The sequence below is a fragment of the Temnothorax americanus genome, unplaced genomic scaffold (assembly GCF_048541705.1).
Source record: "Temnothorax americanus isolate GAGA-0224 unplaced genomic scaffold, ASM4854170v1 Scaffold37, whole genome shotgun sequence".
Lineage (NCBI taxonomy): Eukaryota > Metazoa > Arthropoda > Insecta > Hymenoptera > Formicidae > Temnothorax > Temnothorax americanus.
Window position 1 is genome coordinate 1,705,689 of NW_027509515.1, and position 12,909 is coordinate 1,718,597.

The 12,909-nt window shown below is 41.8% G+C and overlaps 2 protein-coding genes across 4 annotated transcripts in view; one reads left to right on the forward strand and one right to left on the reverse strand.

Moving 5' to 3' along the window:
• The window catches only part of LOC143901949 (alpha-tocopherol transfer protein-like), a 31,255-nt gene extending 27,708 nt beyond the window's left edge, over positions 1–3,547 (reverse strand). The window contains exon 1 of the mRNA XM_077414597.1: positions 3,409–3,547. Coding sequence (XP_077270723.1) covers positions 3,409–3,475 — 67 coding nt within the window. The 5' untranslated portion in view covers positions 3,476–3,547. The remainder of the gene's footprint in view (positions 1–3,408) is intronic.
• Positions 3,548–3,674: 127 nt separating this feature from the next.
• LOC143901945 (alpha-tocopherol transfer protein) lies at positions 3,675–10,571 on the forward strand. 3 transcript variants are annotated; one of them, XM_077414589.1, is made up of 5 exons: positions 3,675–4,037; positions 5,593–5,914; positions 6,721–6,815; positions 9,425–9,739; positions 9,893–10,571. In XM_077414589.1, exons 2-5 carry the CDS (start codon positions 5,755–5,757, stop codon positions 10,238–10,240), a joined length of 918 nt encoding a protein of 305 aa, XP_077270715.1. In that variant the 5' UTR covers positions 3,675–4,037; positions 5,593–5,754; the 3' UTR covers positions 10,241–10,571. The 3 variants fall into 3 exon arrangements, with proteins under 3 accessions (XP_077270715.1, XP_077270714.1, XP_077270713.1); XM_077414588.1 differs by having other exon boundaries at positions 3,675–4,030; XM_077414587.1 differs by lacking the exon at positions 3,675–4,037 and having other exon boundaries at positions 4,325–5,914.
• Positions 10,572–12,909: the final 2,338 nt, after the last annotated feature.

The following is a 12,909-nucleotide window of genomic DNA, read 5'->3' on the forward strand; positions in this document are numbered from 1 at the left end:
TAGAATTGGTTACGCGTATTTCTCCGATTATAGATTTAATCAGAATTATATAAAAAATACTTCCAAAAAGGAGTGTTAACAACTTCCGGGGTGTATCGATTATCGTGCCATTAAGAATGATATTTGTGATCTAAATTACGTGAAAGAGAAAGACGCTGCGTATACGATAAAACATAGTTCCTATAATAACGGGGTTTGTGTCACGAGATTGAAAACAAAACCTAAATAAGATAATGCCACTTTCGATCTGGAGAAGTAAAAGCATGCAATTGTCAGTACAAGGAAATGGTTTATAAGGCATTGAATTTGCGGAGATAACGTATAACGATATTTTCATGGACTTTCGTAGACCAACTTTCTAATAATGATTTTTATCTAGATTTTACGTATGATTATAGAAATTTAAATCGACTGCTCTATTATGTCTGAATACTACGTAAATGCAATGTTACGCAAATAATAATTTAAGACATAACTATAGAAAGTTTTGATATATGCTTATTGAGAGATTACGTTGTTAATGAAAAAAAAAAAAATAAACTTTAGCAAGGGCGAAAAAGTCGAAAATTTGCGCTCGATAACTTCGGCGGGAAATACCGGCACGAGAGGCTGAAATGCAGCCTACGTTACACGCAACTGTATGCAGTTGCATATCGACAGGCGCAGCCTTGAGTCTCGACCGTCGCGCGCGCGCAGATTCTCCGTAGAAATTCTCCGTGGAAGTTTTCAAGATCGAAGGCAACAAACGAGAAGAATTTCGGTTATTACGTTTGCAGAAGATTGATGTAGAAGCACGCGAGTTATGCCACGGATGAGTTAACGCGATCAGCGAAAGAGGGAAACCCGTTCACGAAAACGATTTATCATGCTTTCGTGGACTGACCTTGAGAGATTTCGCATCCTTCGCCAGACAAGTAGGAGTCGATTTTTCGGACCACACACGCTCACACGCAGCGCTTCACGCAAGATATTATAAGAGAAAACATTACGGGGGATGGTGGCTAAAAACTAATTTTAAAATTATTTTAAAATTATTTTAACCATTTTTAAAAATTATTTTTTAGCGTTTTGTCGAGGTCTCTTATAAATAGATAAATAAAATATTTTTATGGAATAAAATATATTCCTATTGCTTTAAGAGAAACCCGCATGTGTATTGATCGCAATTAGAACTTCTTTGAGACAAAGTTCTGAAATATCGAGTGTATATTTGGTGTTCTACTATGCTATATCTTTTGTAAACTTCATAATTATAGTAGCTTGTCTTTATTTTTTATGATTCCCCAAAAATTATGAATGGCGGAGATATTGAGATAAAAAGAATAAAATTTTCTCTCTCTCTAAAACAGAAGCATACCCACCCAGCGTAATATCTTCTAAATGTTGCAACGTTATTACGAGCGCCGCCGCGCCGGTCTGCTTGCAGTTCTGCACAATGTAGCATTCTTTGATACTTAGTGGACAAGCCTCGGCAGAGAGTGATTGACAAATAAATAAAACGCAATAATGACGTAAGACGGAATAATTTCATGGAATTCTTAAGTTTTGACGATAAATAGATAACGCGCATGCCAGCTAGACGTGGAAAATATGTTATTACCGTTGGCATATAATACGTATGATGAAATACCGTCGAAATCAACAGACAGAAAAAGCCGGAAAAAGCACTAATAACATGAACTTAGATTACGTCAACGGAACGTCGCGTCGTTACGTCGTTATATACTGGGTAGACGTGAACTTTCATGCGCGATCACGTGTTCTACTATGATGCACACTCTTGCGAAGATCTAACATGTATAAGCACGCATGTATGTACATTCACGTGCATTCTTCTCAGCTCGAGTCATAGCTAGATTCTCACGTCGAGACCGAGAGCTGGGGAATACTTGAACGCTTGGCAGCGCCGACCTTTCACCGAATCGTTTCGGATTAATTAAAAAATGAGAAATCTCTTCTCAATTCCCCTTTGTTCGCCTATCTTCCGCGTGGAATTCGCTGATAATCGCGCGCGCGACAATTAATCCGTTGATCGGGTTGATCCCGAGCGAAGAACGGGCCCTTTGTTCGATCGCGGCGTGCACGCAACACACGTAACCGTATACGCGGTCGTCAGTGAAAGCGCCGGACTGTCGATGCAATAAAGTGACCCTGACATATTTCGCAATGCGCCTTCGTAAGTCGTAATTTTCCCAGGTGTAATTTGTATCGGCGAGCAGTCGCGCTTATCCTCTTCCGACCGCGCGTGAAAGGCGCGGCTCCCTAGACTACGCGCGCCACACCGCGTCCTCACCTTCCATTTCCCTCGCGTCGGATCAATCTCTGCGGTTTTCATACACTTATATACGCACGCGACGGTCGTTCTTCTCACGCCGCTACTTACTTTGTAGCGATTTCCGCGAAGCCTTTCTCTTCGTTGCGGCACAATGAATGACTCGGACATTCTGCCGACTGTTGTTCGCGCATGCATAGTGCCATACACCGCACACCGCACCGTGACGCGTGACAACAAACGATAGCGTTACGTCACAGATAACGAGCGCGCCGAAGTAACTTCGTGAAGGAACGTTGGGAGTTCGCGCGAAAGTTTACGCTCGTGAAATATCTGCACGTTTCTGTGACGATCTCGTAGGTTCGTGGAAGAACTAGAATTTACATTGCCAGCCTCTTCGAAGAGTATCGCATGAACAGTCACTATTGATGGGCCTTGAGAATTTACACCATAGATAATTTATCTTACATGTCGCGAACGTGAATACCAGCTGAAAATTATTCATTTTTATATTTCAGTGTATTTATGATTTAGATTTGTTTTTTTTTTTATGATACACGGACTTCATGAACATCGTTATTAATAATAATGTCAATAATCTCTTTATGTAACACGTGCATGGAAAGTGGCCCATTGCGCACGCTACGCGTGCGTGATAGACCACTTTCCACGCACTAGCAACATAAAATAGGGTATGCAAGTCGTGCGTAACGATGAAACTTCCCGGGTGCGGAGTTGACGCACGAACCTTGCCGAAGGCTCGTGCGTCAACTCCGCACCCGGGAATTTTCATCTTACAGCACTTGTTGCACAAATAACTATCTCCGTATAATTCGTAAGTTAATCACTAACAAAGCACTTTGCAGTGAATATTATAGAAATTCTAACGTTTTCTTAAATCCTCGCGTTGAGAAAGTTGAAATTCATAAAGCAATCTACTAGACAGAATAAAACAATACAAAAGTGTAATTAGACGTGCAATTAAAGATGAAAATATTCCATGTACCTACAATTAAAATAAGAGACATTATGTGAAAATGTTACGAGAAACGTTAATTAAGACAATTGTGCGAGAGAAAATTGAAAAGAAAGCTTACCAGAGATATTTGCTAATTAAAAAAATCTCCACTAATTACCTGGTACTGTTGGTAGGGAATAATCTCGCATCTCGATCGTATAACTACGTGAGGAACGACCTCGCATTTACGGTATACTAGCCCACTCACGGCTTCGGACTCTTGAAGATGTACTAATAATGGTCGTTCAATTCGTGCGAGGGGCTTTTTCAACGTGCGGGGACGTACCGTGCGGGCGAAAAGTGAACCGCCGAGGCCGCGTGCCGGTATACAAAGAAATGTGCGCCAGTTACATCATCGCCGCGATCGGCACCGCTGGGCGTACAGTATCGCGCTGCACTCGCGCGGGAAACTGCACCATAACTGCAGCTGCATCTTTCACCGGGCAGTGTTCTGACTGCGAGGCGAAAATCACATCCGCGAGCGCGATGTGCATCGAAACGCAGAATCGTCCGTTTCTCATCGTTTTAACGTCCGCAACAAGCGTCCGCTCGACCGTCCGCGCATTCAATTAGATTTCACGCGCTATATTTTTCTGTTTAAATGTGCGCAATATATCGCCCCGGCCCGCCTTCGGAGAGAATTTATACCTTCGCGCGAGTGCAAGAAGATAATAAGTGCTGTTTAAGAAACAAAAAGAGCCGTCTCTATCGAGGAAAAGGAACAATACCGTGACGCTGACGTAACGTGTTAGCTTGTCTCTCAGACAGACAACAGATCAGACTGCTGCTTGCTCGTTGCGCAACGCGCGCGCTGGTTTTTGTTAACAAAAAAGAAAGAGGATATGTGAATCGCGCGTCGCTACCGAGCGTAAACGACGGATATCCTAACTGCGCGCGCTCGGCGTTCTCTGGGGAATTAATATAGATAGATTTTAATTACATGTGCGTTTCGCGCGCGCGATTCCGAGAAAATGACCAGAATTGAAACGACGACAGCGGGTAGACGTTGCTGCAAGAATAGAATACCGCCAACCGGATATTAGCTTTGTAGAGGCTGAAGGAGGCGCGTAGTTGTGTCGCGCACACAACGACAACGGAATGCCCGTATCACACTAGCGATTTGGCGATTGCGTTTACGATTGCGTCTACGCCTTTTGACGAATCAGAATAAAAATCGCGAATCGCAATCGCCAGCAGCTACTTTCTGATTGGTCAAGAGACGTAAACGCAAACGTAGACGCAATCGCCAATCGCTAGTGTGATACGGGCAGAACGCCCGTTCCGTTCGCGAAAACACACCGGCTATATCGTGCTCGACGCGCGTATTACGACACAGGAAAGAGACAAGCCTTTATGATACACTTCGAAACGTTTACGAGTCCACGAGGCTTGTTTCGTGCCAATTAATTCATATTGAAGATTGATACAATGATTTAATGGAGAGCAACATTGCAGACGTTGAAAAACGCTTTATCGGCGATACCACAATTTATTGGCGTTACAATATATAAATCGTAATACGTAAACGATGAGATATTCTTTTAACACTGCGCAGCTATTTTCTTTAATGCCTACCTGCGTCATCGGTTAATTCGATAATTTCCGATTATTCATGCAAACCGTACATGATACAACGTGATTCGGTGTAAGAAATGTTGGTGTAAAAAGAAGGCAATTGTTTTTTTTGTCACCGTGTCTGTTTAATCGGTATTGAGATCGGTAAATTGAGATGAATCACGCCGTGTTCTGAACTTCGTCCGGTTGATGCGAACTAAACCTCGCCGATCACGCCCCAAGTTTGAGAGACTCAAGATTCGCGCTGCTGCTAACTGCGCGACATTTAAATAATCTTTATTCAAGGGCGCGTCGCGCGGTCAATATTGGTCGCAGGAAAAAAAAGTTCAGTTTGAGTCAGCGTCAATAAGTCGGCAAGAGGCTCACGAGGGATCATTGTTTGCGTATGCACCGGTCGCTCGCGGGCAACACGCGCAACTGCACGCACGTGCACGCGTGTATGCGTCAATGTATGCGCGTACGTTTATCTACTCGCGTGTATAGATGTTCGTGTGCAAGAATATCGGGTAGAAGGAGGTTATCTGGTAACGCCGGAGACAGGCGGCCGGCCAATAGTTGTATACGAGCGCGATCCACGACTGAATGACCGCGCGATTTCGCTTTTTCGCGCGCACGAGTGTCGATCGAGGAGACACGCCGATCCCGTAGATTCCGTGAAATCTTCCCATAGAATCGTTAAATGAAATAGATCATCGATCTATCTGTGCTGTGTGCTATCATGCCGCAGGAGAGCGAGAAGATCGGCAACGGCGCCGGGTCGAGGATTCTAACGAAAGAACGCTACGGTCCTTCGATCGAAAGTGACGCGGAGGCACAGAGGACCCTCGCCAAGGAGAAGCCCGATGTCAAGAGGCAGGAGGATCTAGAGCTTCGCAAGGGTGCCGACGACATGCCGGAACTCAAGAATCAAGAATTGGAGGACGACGAGCAGATCACTCTGGATCTGTGCGAGCCGCCGCCGGAAGTCATGGAGTACGCCAGAAGGGAGTTAGGGGAGACCGACGAGGTCAAGTGTCAGACGCTGCAGGAGTTCCGCGATATGATCTACGGTAATTCGAGTTGGAGTATTAGCCCCGAAAGTGACGAGTGAGCGTCAACGAGAAGAGGTGTCAATGTTATAAAATCGGCGGTGCAAATTGTTCTACCGAGAGAAAAGTACAATCGCAAAGTTTTAGATTTGATGGGCGCAACAATTGTTTCTTATTATTAGTCTCGGTCTACAATAGGTGTTTTAAGCCCTAAGCCCTAAGAAATTGACCAATCACAGTCAATTTTTCTCCTCAAATTCAACTGTGATTGAACAATTTCTTAAGGCTTAGGGCTTAAAATACCTATTGTAGACCGGGACTTAGACAGCACCATGTCCAAAATATCGGAACATTAGACATTTTAATAAAGATGTCTTAAAATTGCTTTTAAGACGTTTTAAGCGTCGTCTAAAATGGCAGCAGGAGTATGCAGTAAGACGTAAGCAGTAAGCTATTGACCAACCACAGTCGATTATTCTTGAATTGTAAAAATCCCATTAGTCAATAACTTACTGCTTACGTCTTACCGTATACTTCTGCTGCCATTGTAGACGACGCTTTATGTCGCAATTTTGGACATGCTGTCTGGGTTTTGTAACACATTGATGTTAGCAACGATGCTGATGTTTCTGTAAATGTACATATTTCTATTTCTGTTATAATTAATTGGGACATCAGATTTAAAGTAAATCTTTTGAGTTAGACAGATATGTGCAAAAATGACAAAAATTTCGTAGAATTCGCAACGCTTCGCGATCAGGCAGAAATATTGTATTTATATTATTGTTTGGCGCAAACGAGTTTGTGATGTATGCGTTCTTTCGCAGAGAGAGGCGAGTGCATGCCGCACAGGATGGACGACGATTTTCTCATCAGATTTCTTCGCGCTAGGAACTTTAACATAAAGAGCGCACATAAGCTGGTGAGTTATAGATGTATAGGCATTGACAATGACATTTGCGATGAGGCGGACAGTTTAAATCGATGAAAGAGGCGTACGCCTTTATTATTAAACGTATATGCTTGCGTCGATGTGCTTTTTGTCACGTAAAGTAAACGATAAGAGTTTATCGCGTGCAGAAATAGAACGTCGACGAAAAAAGGAAAATAATGTAAATGCATTAAATTTTTTAATGCATTAAAATATTTTGCTCACTATACGTTACCGTTGGAAAATTTATGAAAGTAAACACTTATTGGCAATCGTAATTTTGCAATGTTTTATAAGTCAATGAAAAGTTATAATATAATGATTGTGAGATAATCGATTAACCTACTTTTTCTGGAGTTCTATACTATTTCTTAATAATTTTATGACGTGTTTATTTGATCTAATCATATAACATTATTCAGCTGTTTCCTGTAACGAAAACAGTAAAGAAGGATCTTGAATTTAATACAGATTACTAAACCGGATTGTGTATGGAACCTAAAACTATTTGCATAAAGCTTCTAAAAAATCAACTTTTATATACGAGGCAATAAAAGTTTTACGTCAAATCAATAGCATACCGTCTCTAAATTACTGTTGTTAATCTTTGACATTTGTCGAATCGTTAAAATACTCGCAAACATCGATACGAGATATAAGCATCTCGTCTACGCGCGTCTGAATAACTTCTCGGCATCAAGAAGCAGCAATAAAATTCTTTTTATAAATCTTTTAAAGAGCAAATTAATTTATGTAAAATACGCGCGTGTAAAATTTATTTATGTCCGTTTTAAACTGGAGGATGAGCCGCAAAGTAGGATCATCCTCTAGTCTAAAACGGGCATTAGAGAGAAAGTTGAACATTTTTTAAAAGTTTTACACTTTACTCTGTTGTGCTTCTAAATTTTCCAACAATATATATATATATATATATATATATATTATATATATAGTCCTCTCTATATATACAGAATTAAAGAAATCGCATGAGAGATTTAAAAGGATGAGTTAACACACAAGATTTAATAATATGTACTAGGCTATCGTGCCCGGTAGTGGATTTTTCCGTAATTATGAAATTGGATTTAGAAATTTATAAAATTAGATTTTATAATAAACCTCGCTTGCTTTGTAATTAAGTATACATATGAATTTACACATTTAGGAGCATAAATTTAACAATTTAAATGTTAAATATGTTACGTAGATAAGTGATACTTGATTTTCTTTTCGAATATAATGAAAGACTCCTGTATGCCCAATCCTGCATAATTAGTAATTTTTTCCTCGTTTAGAGAATTGCGTCATTTATGATCATTAGCGGAATTACATATTCAGAAAAATAAGAAAGTGTATTATACCCAGTAGTTATGTCCAATGTAAGTCAACCAAACTAATATAATTGTACCGACAATTTGAATCTATATATATTTGTTTTTTTTCGTTTCTAATCTTATCGCGAACAAGTAGACATAAATCGATTTAATCGCGGTATACATTTATGTCTCTTTTTCTCTTTCTTATATTTTTATTATCTTTCATTAACTTTTATATTATCTTGGATTATTCTGTGTGTAATTCAATCCAAAATTGCTTACGCAAAGTCGTGAATTCTTTTTCGAGTGTGATTAGATAAAACAATGATTGCAGAGATTATTGTGTGTATCAATATTTTCGTTTGCAATATAAAAACGTCATTTTCAATTATTTTGGATGGTATTGGTTACGAAATTTTAAAAAATGTCGAAATAATATTTATGAACCATTGATAGTGAAAATATATCGAGATGAATAAAGCGCGAACACGAAGTGAACCTTCTAGTTGCACAATTATGTCAAGGTGAACTGATCTACCTTTCAAGATCTGAAATACGCGGCGCGCTGGTATTCCGCACGAAAATTAGAATTAGTAAAAGCATGTTGAAAGGATCTAGCCTTTTTACCGAACACTTATTAAGCTGCTTTCAGTAATTGGCTCAACAACCGTGGTACAATTGCGACATTTTAATGAAAAAGTGGAACGAAAATTGGTATGAATTTAAAATAATTTCTTCGTCCAGACCCAGAGCTTTAAGGCGACACTATCGTTAATTTTCCGATCTCCATATGCATAAGGAAACAAACGGGCTATTCATAAATGTATAATTGCCGGGGAATAGCCGATGAATAATTGATTAACGATATAATTTATGCCTGTCTAACGATCAAGAATTCACAATGATATTTTATCTTAAACCGCGATAATGAACGACATGGAATGTTTATCCAACGTACACGAAACCTCGAAAAACACGAATAATTGGGTTGCGTGCTATTGAAAAGCGTATTACTCGAGACTTAGGATTCATACAATTTTAGAGATCACCCGCTATTGAAAACCGTACAATTCGAGACTCCAGATCCGTATAAAAGTGGGTATTTGAATCCGGGGAATTATCTACAAAAAAAACTTTTGAAAAGTAAAATGTCACAATTTTCTTTACCGTGCTACTCGATACTCCATGCAATTCAAATACCGTATTATTCGAGGGGTCACCCTGTATTCCCGCGCGAACGACAGAGCGCGCGAGGTCGATTTCTCTCAAGAAATTTTTCGATAGATAGTGAATTACTACAACTTCAAAGAGGAACATCCGGAGATCCATCAGATGATGAGCTCGACCGAGATGAGGTATATAGGTGACGACAACGTGATCACGGTGCCGCCTTATAGAACCCAGTGCGGTAGACGCGTAATGATCTACCGTTTTGGCAATTGGGATCCGCGCAAATATTCCACCGAGGAGCTCTTCAAAGCCACGGTCGGGATCCTCGAGCTCGGCATCCTCGAACCCAGGGCGCAAATTATGGGCGGCGTCGCCATTTTCGATTTGAAGGACATCTCAATGACACACGCGTGGTCCGTGACGCCTCAGGTATATCGTTATCCATTTTCTTTCTCCTTTTCTTGTTGCACATGGGATCTTTACATTATTCCCAGGTTTGCGATAAATGTATTAATTATGAAATTAAAAGGCGGAAATAGTGTGCTAATATAATCGCACGCGTGTCGGCGATCCATTTTCCAGGTGGCAACTATGATGCTGTCTCTGATGGTGACCGCGTTTCCCATCAGGATACACGCGCTACACATCCTCCATCAGTCGTGGGTCTTCGACGCGATCTTCGCGGTCTTCAAGCCGCTGCTCGATGCCAACATGCGAAACAAGCTGTTCTTCCACGGTAGCAACTACGAGAGTCTGCACAAGCACATATTGCCCGAGTACCTGCCGAAGGTGTACGGGGGCACGAGGAACGAGCTGCCCTATTACAAGTGGATCGCGGCCATAATCAAAGATCAGAAGGTCGTCGAGGAGATGAATAAAATGGGATACTTCGTCACGGACGATATTCGCGACTCCTTCATTCAAAAGTAAAATCGATCGAGTCCTGGGGAGAGAACGGGGGGCTTCAGGGAAACTTTAAAATGTGCATGATATTCTTTTGTATACATGGTATTACTTAGTAATTAGTTCGCACGCTCTTATCATTAGTATCGCCATTTAGTCTCTTATTACCGTATCTTTTTGACTTTTTGATTAAGACACAAGACGTCTTGAATGCGTTTTGCGTAGATCATTTTACGTTATTTTTAGATATAATCTTAAACGTTTTATGTTATTTATATATCCAAGATATATCGTGCTTGTGATTTTGTATTCAAGGTTGGTAGCTAAGGCCTTAAATAAAAGTTTTACCACGATCAAATGGACCTGGAGTAATCACCTGTATCAAGCTACGCGCTTATCCGATATCTCGTGTACACGATACGTTGCAATTGCAGTTATCATGCCTCACCGGTAATGCCCGCGATAAGAATCGCGGGTTGTGTTTCTCCGCACGCTTCCACCTGATGAACCTAATGCTATTTTGGCCCTACGCCGAGTCACTCCCATCAGTCCCATCGACTCGTAAGTTGATTTCCGTTTCCCGCGATTTATCAACGGCCGTTGATCGAAGCGATGTTATTGGGAAACGATCCATCCTACATTGTGACTTTTGATCCACGATACGTCGCGATGCAGGTTCCATCAGTTAATTGAGACTCGGACGCGCGTCGGATTTCTTCCTTCCGTATAGCGAGATCGCCGACGAGTGTGAGGAGAATCCACGAACCGTGACTCGAGCTCGAGAGTCAATTGGATTATTGGCATTTTCAGTAGAAACAGACAAAGTTGATTTCTGTGACGGATTTCTGCGATCCGAGGAAATAAGGATAGCGCGCAATCCGCTCCGGATGGTAAGCGAGTGGTTATACGAAAATTAAGCGAAGGCGTAAAAGGACGATAACCGCAAAAAAGCGAAAAAAGAGTCGCGTTAACTTATTCAGCGGGTAATTGGGATTTAGAGCGAATCGTTGAACGTATCGATGAAAGTTAATCGAATGGCGCTCTTGAAATAATTATTTATTTAGTTGCGCTCGCTTGACCTCAAAAACGGATAACCAAGTTGCAATAATATCCGCGGTTGGAGATCGCGTAAACCGATGAAGGTATAAATTGATAAAGAGAATCTTTCGCAATTTTGGTCGGCGAAATATTCTCGGAATATAACGTCACGTATTACCGTACGCAAAGTTATAAAATTTTCTTAACATGATAAAAAGGAAGGCAGTAACGGGAAGCAAAACAAGATATTCTGCAATTACTGTGAAAAACTGGAATGTAATTAAATTAATGAAAACTAGATTTCGTCGTAGAGTAACGGTTAATAAACAGCTCATCCTGATCTAATTGATACTTTTAAATATTTATAGCAGACGCACACATCAGCGATCAATATTTAATAGCACACGTTTAAAGCAAAGTACAAGTAATTTTTGAAATTGTGAACGCTTTATTAAAAAAATTAAAAGCAATAAATATCTATGATTTAGAAACTATCGATGTCTTCCATTAATTAAAATGATTTAAATGATTTCGTTTCTAATTCAACTTTTTTTTTGCTCGAAAAAAGGACATTTGACTTTTGATACAGTTTGCGTAATTAAAATCAGCTGGGAAATGTTTCTAATTATCATTTTTATTTATTTTGGCATTATTTTATTCTGCTTTTATTATTATTTTTTAAATATAAAATTTTGCTCGCCGTAGTTTCAATCATTCACGATTTGATCATAAAAAATTTCTGGACTAAAAAGAGAGAAGCGATATAGAGTATAGAGCTTATAGTGCCTGAGGGATTCACGCGAGCCAATTGTGCTCGCCTGTCCTAAAATAAGAACTCGGCCACTCCGGGATGAACTCGAGATAGAACCAGGAAGATGAGGCCGCGCGCCGTGCGGGGGGAGGGAGGGGGTGCAGTTAGGTCGGCGGATACATAGGTAGGACCGTAAAGGAGGCGCAGGTAGGGCCTGGCGTCAACTGCTAGGGTTTGTGGTGGTTGATATCGACCCGGGTCGGAGGGTCGTGTAGCAGTCAGGATCGCAAGGCGCACGCCTGGACGTGGACGGGAGCGGTGGCGCGAGAAGGAAAGAGCGGCGCAGGGTGGCGAAGTAGACGGAGATAAATGGACAGAGAGACGCGCGGAGGGTGCTGAGGAGGGTGGAGAAGTATATCAACGTATATACGTACACACGATCGTGGAGGCAGGTCGTGCAGAAGAGGTAGTAGGAACCCGCCGGTAGTAGCAACTCGGCTGGCTAGCGCACCCCACACGCGGGTGCCAGGCGCGCCGTATCCCCGAAAAAGAGAGGCTTGTTACACAGTCCGGCTCGTCTTGGCGGCGCGCATGTGTGCGTGTACGTGTGTGCGTGAGTGGTGCGAGAGTGGTTGCTCGGTCCGAGTGTATACCTGTATCGCGTTATCCTTCGGGTAACAGCTGCGTTAACGGGGCTCGAAGGAATTCTGGCCGCTGAATCGCGTTTCGTCTGGTCGTGTTCCGGTGCGCTCAGCCACCCTGACTGAGTCACGAGCGAGACTACGCTCACCCCGTTCGCCCTCGTCTCTCGGCGAGGTGGTGGAACGCGCAGCGCGAGAGGGATATCGCTCAGGATTTAGGGTGTAAGAACGGGGAGCGTTATCCCGGAAACCACGGGGGCTCCATG

Excerpts from the sequence above, each read along its gene's own strand:
- LOC143901945 (XM_077414587.1), top strand. The coding sequence starts at position 5,584 with ATGCCGCAGGAGAGCGAGAAGATCGGCAACGGCGCCGGGTCGAGGATT. Across the intron at positions 5,915-6,720 it reads GTTCCGCGATATGATCTACG|AGAGAGGCGAGTGCATGCCG; the intron begins GTAATTCGAGTT and ends GTTCTTTCGCAG. Across the intron at positions 6,816-9,424 it reads TAAAGAGCGCACATAAGCTG|ATAGTGAATTACTACAACTT; the intron begins GTGAGTTATAGA and ends ATTTTTCGATAG.